General features: G+C 56.0%; 1 protein-coding gene across 6 annotated transcripts; it reads left to right on the forward strand.

Annotated features, from left to right (window-relative positions):
- Positions 1-1673: 1673 nt before the first annotated feature.
- Positions 1674-7617, forward strand: CTDSP1 (CTD small phosphatase 1). 6 transcript variants are annotated; one of them, XM_032480233.1, is made up of 7 exons: positions 1674-2082; positions 3450-3598; positions 4060-4164; positions 4279-4335; positions 4944-5075; positions 5204-5389; positions 5942-7617. In XM_032480233.1, exons 1-7 carry the CDS (start codon positions 2016-2018, stop codon positions 6068-6070), a joined length of 825 nt encoding a protein of 274 aa, XP_032336124.1. In that variant the 5' UTR covers positions 1674-2015; the 3' UTR covers positions 6071-7617. The 6 variants fall into 6 exon arrangements, with proteins under 6 accessions (XP_032336124.1, XP_032336125.1, XP_032336128.1 ...); XM_032480234.1 differs by having other exon boundaries at positions 1675-2082; positions 4063-4164; XM_032480235.1 differs by having other exon boundaries at positions 1695-2082; positions 4983-5075.
- Positions 7618-13024: the final 5407 nt, after the last annotated feature.

Raw genomic sequence — 13024 nt, forward strand, 5'->3', positions numbered from 1 at the left:
AGAGAAACGGAAGGAGAGGAAGGCAAGCCGCGTTGCTCAGGCTAGGGGCGAGGCCAGTTGTTCACTCAGTCCTCCGTGGCACATTTCCTTTTGGGGTCAGCGCCCGCTGAGCATCCAGAGATAAAGCCGAGGCCCCACCCCGGAGCCGGACCGAAGGGAAAGGGGCTCCGCTTGGCAGCCGGAATCCCGCCTCTACCCCTGTTGGAGAGTTGGTCAACTCGTTTGATTTACCGGAGCTCAGTTTCCTTGTCTGTAAAATGGGTTAAGGAAGAGCTCTTTCTGAGGAGTAAATGAGATGAGGGGGCACAGCGGAGCGGAACCCAGACTAAGCGCTCGCTACACGTTGACGATTACTGTGATGCAATGATGGCAGCCGTGCAGGAGGCGTAGAGCAGGAGGGGGGTCGTGGGGTCCAGCGGTGAGGGGGCGGGTTTCACAGACCGCCCCCCCCCCATCTCCTCCCCGCTCTCGGCGCCGGACCTCTCCCCCTCTGGCTCCCGCCTCCTCCGGGGCTGGTGGACGTGCGCCGCGCTCGCACCCAGCGGCCAGACGGGACAGGACGCGCCCGCCCCGCCCCGCCCCGCGGCCTGCAGGGGAAGGAAATGCTGAGGCGTGTTTGTCAAGGCTTGGCGTTATTAATATTTTTTAAGAGTGAGCACAAAATAGTAACGACAAATGGAAGGAATTTCATAACAGGGAAAAATTAAAAAGTCCCACCTGCAGACGTTACCGCGCACAACACGAGAGTTTCCCTCGTGAAGAATCCGCGTGGAAATGCTGGCTTCGGGCCCGCGGGTGTGTCTACAAATACCCAGGTGGAACGGTGTTTAAGGTCCTCCAAACAGTTGTGGTCCCCATGGTCGGGCACTGAACCGGCAGAGATTGGCACGCGCCACCTCATCCTCCCTCCCGAATAGTCACAGGGTAGCGGGCTTGGGGAGCTAGAGGACGGGGTCTAGAAAGGCTTCTTGGAGTGTTATTTCTTCCATGTTGGTGGGATTTGGCTATGCGAAGGGGGAGGAAGCGCTTTCCAGGCAGGGGAACAGCATGTACGAAGGCCCTGAGTTGTGGAGGCCCCTGTCCCCTGGCGGGAAAGCCAGGTGGCTGGAATGGGCAAGGGAAGTGGACGTATGGGGAGCCAGGTGGGGCGGTTGGGAGAGGTCAGCAAGGGGCATCCCGGGGCAGGCAGTTTAATTTTCGCAACCCTCAGCTCCAGGTTTAGGCGAAGGGGTCCGAGACAGAGGTGGGCGGTGACAGTCACACTTCATTTAAGAGCGTAGTTGTGTGGATCTGCACAGCCGTTTGGAGGTAGCAAAGAACCTTTGCATGCTCACGACTTCACTCACTGCGGATGGTTCATGTGACCATCGGGGAGAGGATCCATTTTACAGACCAGATAATGTTATCTCCATTTCCTAGATGAGAAAACCGAGAAGCAGCTAGTCCCCAACCTTCGGAATGTGCAGAGGTGGAGCCGCGCCACCCTCGCGTACTCCGGGGCGTAGGCGCTCCGAGCGGGTGGGGTTGGGTAGGCCCTGGCCTCCAGCCGGCGAGCTCCGTGGGCTGGGTGCTGGTCCTGCCACGCAGCCGCAGAGGCTTGGTCCAGCGGGCAGGCAGCAGGAAGGGAGGCGACGCCCCCTGGAGCGCGGCAGGAACTCGGCCGGGCCCGCCTCCCAGCCAGCCGAGCCGCGCCGGCCCCCGAAGTGATGAAAGCCCCGGCCGAGTCCAGGTCACGCCGAAGCCGTTGCCCTTTTAAGGGGGAGCCTTGAAACAGCGCCCGGGTTCCATGTTTGCATCCGCCTCGCGGGGAGGAAACTCCATGTTGTAACAAAGTTTCCTCCGCGCCCCCTCCCTCCCCCTCCCCCTTAGAACCTGGCTCCCCTCCCCTCCAAAGCTCGCGGGGATCCCTCCCTCCCACCCCTCCCCTCCCCCCCGCGCCCCGATTCCGGCCCGAGCCGGGGGGGAGGCCGGGCGCCCGGGCCAGAGTCCGGCCGGAGCGGAGCGCGCCCGGCCCCATGGACAGCTCGGCCGTCATTACTCAGATCAGCAAGGAGGAAGCGCGGAGCCCGCTACGGGGCAAAGGTACAGGGGCCGAGCGGAGTGGGCTGCAGCCGCGGCCCCGTGGGAGAGAGGAGGGGGCCGGGACCCTCCCCGGGGTAGCCGCCGCCGCCACCCCGGGCTCCCGCCTCGGCGGGGCCCGAAGCTTTCAACCGGAGGGGAGCGGGGTGAGAGTTTGAACTCCCAGAGTCTCAGAGACGCGGGGCGGGGCCTGGCGCCTTTTGGGCGCTCCTGTCTGCTGAAGGTGGGGAAACTGAGGCAGGTGTAGACGGGGGCGCGCTCTGGGTCTCCTGGATAGGCTGTGCGCGTTGCCCAAGAGTCGCCCCCCTCCCCGCCCCCATTGGCGCCAATAGGGCTGGGAGTTGGGGGGGTTGAAGAGGGCGCCTTCAGGCCACCAACTGAGACTCCGCCCCCTCTGGGCCGCGGTCTGGTCGGGTCGCGGGAGGGGGTGCAGAGGTGACAGCGGGCTGGGGAGGGTTGGAAAGATCTCCCGCCAACACAGCCACACTCCCCACAAACTTCCACGTCCCGCTTGGAGGTGCGGAGCTTCTCAGAGGCACCGAAATGGGCAACCCCTCTAAGGGTGTACACCGCGCCCGCGGGAAGATCCGTGCGTCGGACCGGGCACTCGGCGCCCTGGCTGCGGGCCCGTGGTCGCCTGGCCTGTGCACACAAGCATGGACCCGGGAAGCCGCCCGCCTTGGTCGGGCCGCTCTGGGCTTACGGGTCTGGGGTGGGGGTTTGACCCTCCCTGTCCCAGTGTCGACTTCAGCGGCTAGTCTCTCCAGGTCTGCCCACCTCTGGCCTGGGCCTCGCTCTGCCGGGTGGAAGGGCAGTTGGAGGATGGGTTAGTCAATCAGCTGGGCTCTAGACTGGAAGTCCGGGCAGGGGCTGAGGAAGTGGGGCCAGCAGATGGCCGAGGGACACTGGCCGCAGGCCCCCAACTCCCTACCTCTGGGCCCAGCCTCAGAGAGGACTTTGGACCTCTGGAGGCAGAGAGGTTGGAGGCAGGAGTGGGCCCAGGCCCCAGCCCTCTTTGGCAGGGGCCCAACTAAGCAGGGGCTGCTCAGGTACAATAGGTGTCAGCAGGTGCCCCCAGTGGGCTTGTCTCCCAGCAGTGATGGGGTCTTTTAGGTAGAGAAAGCACCCTCAGTCCCCGCCTTCAGCCAGCCCACTCCCTAACTTGGGTAACTTTGTACCCACACTAGAAGAACTTGTGGGGAGCTGAGGGATGGCCTGGAGCCAGGATGTTAGTTTGCCACCCTAGTGTGTCTCCCTCAATGGAAGGGCACGGCCAGACCCCCTCGGCCCAGGAGTTCGCACCTGGGCACGTTGTACACCTCTGCACGCCAATCAGCGTGCACACCCCCACCTTAGCCTCCCTGCTTCAGGTGACCAGAAGTCAGCGGCTTCTCAGAAGCCCCGGAACCGGGGCATCTTCCACTCCCTTTTCTGCTGTGTCTGCCGGGAAGATGGGGAGGCCCTGCCTACCCACAGTGGGGCTCCCCTGCTCGTGGAGGAGAACGGTGCCGTCCCCAAGGTGCGTGGTGGCCAGGTGGGGACTACAGGAGCACCTGGGCTAAGCCCTCAGGGAGTTTAAGGGAAGGGACTCTTCATGACCCACTCTCAGGCCCTGGAAGAACGGTGGAGCCCCCCACCCACTACCACCAAGCCCTCCACCTCCCCCCCATGCCCTTCCAGCCTGCCTGCTGCAACACTGCTGTTCAAAGGGGGCCCCTCAGCAAAGGGAATTCTGGATTCCCCCTTCAAAGGCAGAAGCTGTTCTCTTCCTTGGTTTCCCAGGTGGGGAAGTGAGGCCCAGAGAGCCAAGCGGCCTGCCCCAGCCTCTAGAATTGGCAGGGGCAAGGCTGGGAAGGGGTGGTCTCTCCCCACTGTCCCTGTGGCTCACCAGGTAGAGGGCTGGGGGAGGGAGGACCTCTGGAGGAGAAATGACTGGGACTTGAGAGAGGTGCCCGCAGCCAGCCCCACCCATCCCCACAGCAGACCCCAGTCCAGTACCTGCTCCCCGAGGCCAAGGCCCAGGACTCGGACAAGATCTGCGTGGTCATCGACCTGGATGAGACCCTGGTGCACAGCTCCTTCAAGGTGGGCCCTGCCCAGCAGCCCTCAGCCCCGGGTCTCTGAGGGAGCCTGCCCTGGCCTGGGAGGGCGGTCTCTGCGGGCCTGCCCCCAGCTCCAGCAGCTCTTTTCCTCCCACAGCCAGTGAACAATGCCGACTTCATCATCCCTGTGGAGATTGATGGGGTGGTTCACCAGGTGAGGGGTCAGGTATGGGGGGAGGTGACAGGCTTGGCATCTACCTTCCAGACCCCAGGCTCCTCCCACCAATCCTGAGAGCCCCAGATTAGACTCTGATAGATGTGGCATGTCAGAAACCCAGAGAGGGTGTGAGACTTGCCCAAGGTCACACAGACCCTCAGGGACTTGGCCTGACTCCAAGGCCTGCAGGGAGTGGGGTTCCTCCTCGGCACCCCCTCGCCCCACCCTGCCCGGGACCCAGTTCAAGTAATTCAGGATAGGTTGTGTGCTGTCCAGCCTGTTCTCCATTACTTGGCTCGGGGGCCGGTGCCCTGCAGCCTTGGGGTGAGGGGGCTGTCTCCAGGCCCCTACATCTGGCTGAGGCCATGGTGGAGGAAGGGACTGGGAATTAGTGATTCCCTCTGAGGTAGGGAAACCAGGAGTCAGAGGTTCATTCGATCCTCTTCTGGGAGGGTGGGTGTTTTCCCTATGGGTGGTTGGGGTGGCTGGCCAAGTGGAGCCCACAGGCCCTGGGACCAGCCTCCCTCCTGTGCTCCTCTGCCTCCTCTTCCCGCTCCCTCCCAGCCCCCAGCCCTCTCACCCCTCCCCACCCCACCCCACCCCAGTCTGTGGGCCACCAGTCCCCTCACTGGCCCATCCCCCAGGTCTATGTGCTGAAGCGGCCCCACGTCGATGAATTCCTGCAGCGGATGGGAGAGCTCTTTGAATGCGTGCTGTTCACCGCCAGCCTTGCCAAGGTGAGCGCCCCCACCCTCTGAAGGACTCCTGGGGCAACTCTGCTTCCTGTCTGCCTCCAGTGTGCGACCTCTGGGCAGTGACCTCTGGGTCACCCGCGGCCCCAGATGACCCACCTCCTGCCCCTTAGTACGCAGACCCAGTAGCTGACCTGCTGGACAAGTGGGGGGCCTTCCGGGCGCGGCTGTTTCGTGAGTCATGCGTCTTCCACCGGGGGAACTACGTGAAAGACCTGAGCCGGCTGGGCCGAGACCTTCGGCGGGTGCTCATCCTAGACAACTCACCCGCCTCCTACGTCTTCCATCCAGATAACGCCGTGAGTGTCGGGCAGGATGGGGATAGGGGTCCCACTCCCGAGCTGCCCAGGCAGTGTCTGGGGTCTAGTGCCCTCCCTTCTCTCCTCCTTTCCTCTCCTCAGTGGCCTGCTTCCCACTCACCTTATCCACCCACCGCTGCCTCTTGTCCCTTATTAATCACTCAGCCTGTTCTGCCTGCATCTATAGGGCGCCTGCCATGGGCGCGGGTCCCTACTGGGCACTGGGCAGTTTCCATTTTTCATCCTGCCAGTTGTGAGCTGACAGTGGATCACTGAAATAATTTACTGGATCCTAGTTGGGTTTTTTTTTTTTAATGAAATAGAATAGAAAAGTTCGAGTGCTTTGCACACAGTAAGGTTAAGTCTTGTTCCGTAAAACTTTTGTTCTGTCATTTGTGTAACTGCAACTTACTGCTGTCAAAATGTTTGAAAACTGTGGGTAAAGGGCTTCCAGGAGGTGATCTACCAAGAAGTGGGTGCTCAGGGCTGGTCTGGTCATTCTGTGCCCAAGGCTGCCTACCCTCCTAACGACCTTTACACCCATCTGTCCAGGTACCCGTGGCCTCGTGGTTTGACAACATGAGTGACACGGAGCTCCACGACCTCCTGCCTTTCTTCGAGCAGCTCAGCCGCGTGGATGACGTGTACTCAGTGCTCAGGCAGCCTCGGCCCGGCAGCTAGTGAGGCGCCATGGGGCCAGGACCTGCCCCTGACCATACCCGCACCCCTCACACATGGACTCTTCCTTAAGAAAACTCAGCGCCATAGGGAAGTGGGGGTCCCCCCACCAGCCTGGCCAGGCTGTGAAGCGGGGCAGCAGGCTGCACCGAGGGCAATAAGCCCCTGGGTCCCTGTGTCAGTGCCTTACGACCTCCTCCTTCCTGGGGGACCTGTGGGGCCCTGCGTGCTGCTCCCCCTTTCTCTCTCTCTTTCTCTCTGCACCGCCATGTTTCTCTGCTGCCAAATTGGGCCCCTTGGCCCCTTACGGTTCTGCCTGGGGGAGGGGCAGGGGTCTTGCTGCCCCACGCCTTAGCCCCCCAGCCTGGGAACAGTGGACACCAAGTGCCTTGCATAGTGCCCTCTTCCCTGCCTGGTTTTCCCAGGGCCACAATCCGGGTCAGCTACTGCTTGGAACAACCTTCAGGTTGCTGCAATCTAGGCTGGTGGGGGAGGACCCAGTCTCTTCACCTCCTTTCTTGGGACTGATACAGCCCCCCACCAATCTGCCTAGGAGGGCAAGAAGGGAGAAGATCTGTTACTACTTATGAAGGGAGTAGGGCCCCAGCATCAAGCTTCTCTGGGCTTGTCAGTACCTGAAGGCTGCTTCCCACATCACCTGAGCTCCAACCGCTCACGTCCACTTTGACTGTCCCGAGGCCCTGGGGTTCGGCCCCCAGCTCCCAGCATGGGGGCAGAGGCAGGATCCCTTTGCGGTGCCATATAAATATGTATATGTGTATATAGATTTTTAGGGGAAGGGGAGAGGGAAGGGTTGTGGTAGAGACACCCCTCCCACACCTCTTTCCTGGGCCCATTAATTGTGGGGAGGGAGGGAAAGGATTTTTACATTTTTTAAACTTCTATTTTCTGAATGAAACAGGCTGGGCCAAGGGGCCCCAGGCCCTGTCCTCTGTCCCTCACACCCTCTTTGCTCCGTTCATTCATTCATTTAAAAAAACATTTCTTGAGCACCTTCTCTGTGCCCAGTGCTATGCGAGGCCCTCCAGCATAGGTGTGTGGGAGTCTCTACACCACCTGACTGGTGCCTCTCTGACCCACCCCATACTTCACCGGTGCCTTTAGGGGATCTGTAGGAGGTGGACCCTTCTTGTGGGGTTTGGGGGTCTCCAGGAAGCCTGACCAAGCTGTCCCCCTCCCCTGTGCCAACCCACCCCTGCAATCCTCTGCCTTGCCCCCTGCTGGCTGGGGGTTAGCTCCCAGGACATCTGCCTTCCAGCTCTGACTCCTTTATCTGGAACCCCTCCCCCAAATGTAGAGTCTGGAGGTTAAGGCCTTGGGCTCTCCCCAGGGCCTAAAGGTTAAGGGGACCCACGTACCAGTGCCAAGGGGGATGTCAAGTAGAGATGCCATTGCCCCTTCCTCCAGGAGAGCTGAGGGTGTGAGGGAGGACAAGGTTGGTCTGAATCGGGTGACCCTCCCATTTAAGTGCCTTCTCTGTTACGGAGAGCCCCACAGTGTGATAACTAAAGAGAAAGCCAGACCCCCCCCCTTTATCCTGACTCTGTGATTATTTGAGGGTGGTGTTGAAGTGCGAGGAGTTCCATGAAACCACATACCCTCCTTCAGCAAACCATTCGGGGATCGTTGTGGAGTGAGGGGCTGCCCTAACTCCCCTGGGGCTTCAATTGTGAAAGTTCAAGTTTAACAGCACAGCTTTGGATGGATCTGAGTGCATCCGGCTTTACTATTTAAATTCTTTTACCGCTCTTAGCCTCAGTTATCTGATCTGCAAAATGGAGACAGGCTCTCTTTGCAGAATTGATTAAATCCCTGCACAGGGAGGACTCAGTAATATTAGCTCAAAGCCAGGCGTCCCTAGGAGAGGCCCCTGGAAGGTATTTGGAGACGGGAGGGGCGTGGTCTCCGCCCCGGAGAGGCTGGGGCGCTCGGGAGGCCCCGGAGGGTGGAGGTGCGGAGCGGGGCGAGTGAGGGGGAAGTCAAGTTCAGCTCTTAACGGAAGAACTTTGGACAAGGCTGTCCCGGACCGCCAAGGCGTCGCGGGCTGCTTTGTGTCTGGGCCGGCCAGCAAGCTGAGGCTTCAGGGGTTCCGGGGAGGATGGGTGGGGACGCGGCCTCGGTCTAGTTCACCTCTGCACCGCCTACCCCCGCCCGCCCAGACAGCGGCCTCTCACTGTCCGCCGGCCGCGCCCTTGCACGAGCCTCCGGTCCACTTCCTGCCCCCGCCCCGCCGACCCTGGCAGCACTTCCTTTGCAAAACTGGGCAGCCCCAGGCCCTGGCAGGAAGTGCCCTCCTGGCCCGACCTCCCTCCCCTGCTTCCCACGGTGGCCGCTAGAGGCCTCTCTGTCCTCTCAGTCGCCTGGGCTCCCCAGAACCGGGCCTCCCCAGCCCGCACCCTGGGCGCACACACTTTTCCCCCTCCTCCACCCCCGGGGGAGGGAAAGATGAGGGCCAGCTTCCTTCACCCCTCCTGCGGTGAGCAGCTTCTGGCTCCCCCTAATAAACACACCGCGGAGAAGGGAGATCTGCCCCTCCTAAAGACTGATCCCTGTCACCCCAGCTCCACGTCCCCTATCCCTCCCATCCCCTCATCCCTGTACCTTATGAATCCAGCCTCAAGGCTGCCTCCTGGTGTCCCCGATGCTGATCTGCCCCCCAAGACTCTGAGTGGATCTGCAGTGTGTGTGATTCTACCCCCCCTCCCCCTCCCCACTACTTTTCCCTGGTAGAAGAGTGCGGGGAAGCATCCGCCTGGGAGGAGAACCCGCAGTACCTCGCTGGATGCTGTCAGTTCCAGTTCCAGTCTGAGCTGAAGCCGAGAGCCTTTGGCAGGGTAAATACCCAGCCCTCCCAGCCTCTGCCCTCGCCCTCCTAAGGGTCCTGCTGGATTTCCTGCTCTCCATGCAAATACTAGTCCCCGCAGATTTGCATCCCAGAGGCCCAGACACACCAGGGAGTCACCAGGGCTCCCAACTTTGAGTGAGACTGTAGCCAGCGTCCCCTACCCACACAAACCCACTTCACCCACAGAGTTCAATGCAACCACATGTATCAGTGCTTACTGTGTGCTAGGCACGGTGCCAGGACCTAGGGACACGCAGTGACTAGGCCAGGCTTCTGCTCTCAAGGAACTCACACTCTAGTGTGGAGAAAGACACTTGAGCAGACTATCTAAAACCTGAAATGCTGCAAATGCAATGCAAAAGATAACACGGGGTTGGAGGTGGAGGAGGGAAGAAGACACCTAACCCCCCTACTCCCGAGGGACTGCCATGGCAGAGATTAGAAATGCTTCCTGTAGGAGTGAAGCTCAGAGGAGTTTGAGAAGGAGGCGAGGTTCAGGTGAAAGTGGTCTGTGTGAGGAGGTACACCAGGAAAGGAAGCCAGAGCCTCTGGGGACCACTGTAGGGAGTGTGGGAAGTGACAGTCTGGGAATTGTGCGGGAGTGGGGAAGGATGGGAAATGACGCTGCAGAAAGCTGGAGCGAGATAAGGCAGATCTGTAGCCAGAGGAAGGGAGTGGGTGCCACTGAGTGACACTAGGGGACGCTGAGCAGGAGGAGCGTACTCAAACCTGGCAACCGCACACTGAAAGCCAAATCAGGGGTATGGGGACATAAGACCCTCCCTATGAAGAGGCTGTAACCATGGTCCCTAAGACAGCGGATGAAGATCTGAACTGGGGCAGAGGCAGAGTGAAGAGAGAAGGTTAAAGCAATGGAAGTGACATAGGAGATAAACTGGACGGGAAGCTGTGGCTGGTTGGCTCCCAGAGCAGGGGTGGAGGAAGGAAGGAAGGAAGGGGACCTAACTTCTGGCTTTGGAGATGTCAGCTGTGCCCAGGTCTCTGAGCCTGGTGTGGGCAGATGTTCACTCTTTGCTTGTTACACACACAGAACACCTGATACAGTGCCGCTGGCAGGAGTGTAAACTGGTGCAACCTCTTCCGAGAATGATTTGACAACATCTATCGAAAGTATTTTTAAATTTGAACCCAGGACCTCATGCATGCTAAGCATGCACTCTACCGCTTGAGCTATCCCCAACCCCTGCAGTTGCAGTTTTAGGAATTTATGTGGTAGATAAAATGTATATGCATATAACCTTGTATGCACATGGGTATTAACTTGTTGGTACTAGCAAAGCACTGAAGTAACCTCAGTGTCCATCCATAAGGGACTGGTTAAATAAATGTTGCTGTATTTATACCAGGGAATACTATGCAGTGATGAAAAACAATGAGGTGGAAATATCCAAGCAGATATAGAATGATCTCCAAAAAAAAAACCAGTCAATGAAGCAAAGCAAGATTCATAACAATAGTGGTAGTATATTCCCACTAAGGAGAATTCCCACTAAAAATAAACACAATATGTACTTTTGTATGCTCCAGTAGGGTACACAAGAAATGGGAATTGTGGCTAATTGTGGGGAGCAGGGCTGGGGGACTGCGTGGGATTCATCTAAGATGGCAGGGACACATTATATATCTGTTTATATATTGAATTATTTTACCAGGTACATTTATTAATTTTTTAGAATAAAAATCAGCTTAAAGTAAAAACAGTCAGTTTTCTAAATATAGTCTACAAGACACTGCCCTTGACTCAGGTAAGTCAACATCATAGAAAAAATTTGGAGGACTATTCTAGATTTAAAAGATACTGAAGACATAACAATCAAAGAAAATGCATTATCTTGATTTGATCAAGAATCAATGAAGCCAGCCGTTAACAATCCTCCCTCCTGGGGACAACTGAAGAAATTTGACCTTGGCCTGGATAGAAGGTGATACCAGAAATAATTGTTAACACTGTCAGGTGTGAAAATCGTATTACAGTTATGAAGGAGACTGTTCTTATACTTAGGAGCTATGTGACAAATTATTTTCAGCTGAAGTGTCATGATCTGCAACTAACTTCCAAATAGGTATATATGGCAAATGCTAATTCTTGAGTCCATAGATGTTTATTAGTATACTACTGTACTATTATTTATACTTTTTTATATGTTTGACATTTATCATAATAAAGAAATTGGAAATAAACTTTAAAAACATGTTCTCCCCTAAAATCCTGAGGCTAAGTTAAAAGGCAAGCAGCAAGCTGAAGAAAAGTGCACCGTAAATGATGGGCAGTCTACCAACCTTGATACATTAAATAAACAACCCCAACAAATTAATTAAAAATTCACAAAGGAAGACATATCCCATAAGTTTATTTTAAAATGGTCTGTCTCACTGGTAATCAAAGAAATATAAACCAACACAATGACAATTTTCTTTTGAACATTCAAACTGACAGAAATTTTTTTAAAAGCTGCATTCCAGTGCTAGGGAGAGTGTGGAGAAAGAGGCAGACTCCTGTACTGTAGGCGGGATTATAAATTAATGCGACTTTTCTGGAAGGCAATTTGCCTATTCACATCTTTGATCCAGCAATCTGACTTTTAGAAGTTTATCCTAAAGAAATAAAAATGAATGCAATCCAGTGGCAAAGATTTAGCAGTAGGAATACTTACCACAACATTCTTTATAGCATCAAATAATCGGATGTAAGTTGAAAGTCCAATAATGAGCTATTGGTTACATAAACTATGCTATCTATCTAATGGATTACCATGAGTGTAATAGCTCAGTGGTAGAGTGCGTGCTTAGCATGCATGAGGTACAGGGTTCAACCCCCAGTACTTCCATTAAAATAAATAAACAAACAAATAAAACCTAATTACCACTCCCCCCCCAAAAGACAAAAAAATAACAAAAAATGAAGTTGCAAAATAGCATACAACATGTCACAGTAGAAACGATATATATGTTGGGGGAGGGTATAGCTCAGTATGGTATGGTAGAGTGCATGCATGCACGAGGTCCTGGGTTCAATCCCCAGTACCTCCATTAAAAAATAAATGAATAAACCTAATTACCTCCCCCCCAAAAGTATATGTATGTGGATAGATAGATGATAGGTAGGTAGGTACTATACACATACAGAACACACAGCATATGTACTGAACAATAACTTGAAAGAAATACTTCAGGATAAATTACTCAGATTTATCTCCATGGTGGAATTACAGATGAGTTTTTTCTTTCCTTTTTGCCTGCCTGTATAATTGAACAAACATATACTTTTTATTCACAAAAAGCATGTTTTTTTAAAAAAACCAAATAGCACCTGCAGTGTTTTTACTCCTCCTACCAGACTGTGCTCAAGCTCACTCATAAAGCATCTGCACATACATGCATACGTATGCACACATATGTACATTTTTTTCTCTAGAACTCTTGGGAAGGAGAAGCGGCTAGCCTCACCCAGCACCCTTCATCTCATCTACCTAAGGACCACAGTTCAGAAGTGACAGGAGAATTTCTGCAGAGGTGAAGGTTGAGGGGCAGCTGCCCAGGGTGCTGAGTTTGTGGGCAAAGCCGACTTCTGGATGAGACCCACACCTAAGAGGGCTGCGCTCCTTTCTGGTCCTGAATGAGAAACCCCCTAGGATCAGGGTTCAGTGGTGGAAGCCTTGGCTTGGGAGAGAGCGCAGAGCAGGGTCCAAAGGCACCGGTTTATGGCAGCTCATAAAAACTCCAGGTGGAGGCAGCGCCTCTGAAGTGAAGGGACAAGAAAAGCACTGTGCCCTCTCTGAGCGAGTGACCTCTAGGGACAGCAGAGTCCCATCTGTCCTGGAGGAGCCCTAAGTCTGAACCCCTGGCCCTGCATCCCTGGGTCCAATGGTCCCCCACCCCGGGAGCCATTCCTCTAGGGGAGAAGGGAGGACCGTGGAGCCAGCTCCTCTGAGTTGGTAGGCTCCAGGTGCTGTTCACCTGCTGCTGAAGGCCTGGGTCCTGGGCAGAAATGCATCCCATCCCTGGGCATTTGCCGGGGAGCCAAGGGTGGGACACATGGGCTCTGGCTGTCAGGCTGTCACTGGGCTCCT

The sequence above is a fragment of the Camelus ferus genome, chromosome 5 (genome assembly GCF_009834535.1).
Source record: "Camelus ferus isolate YT-003-E chromosome 5, BCGSAC_Cfer_1.0, whole genome shotgun sequence".
Lineage (NCBI taxonomy): Eukaryota > Metazoa > Chordata > Mammalia > Artiodactyla > Camelidae > Camelus > Camelus ferus.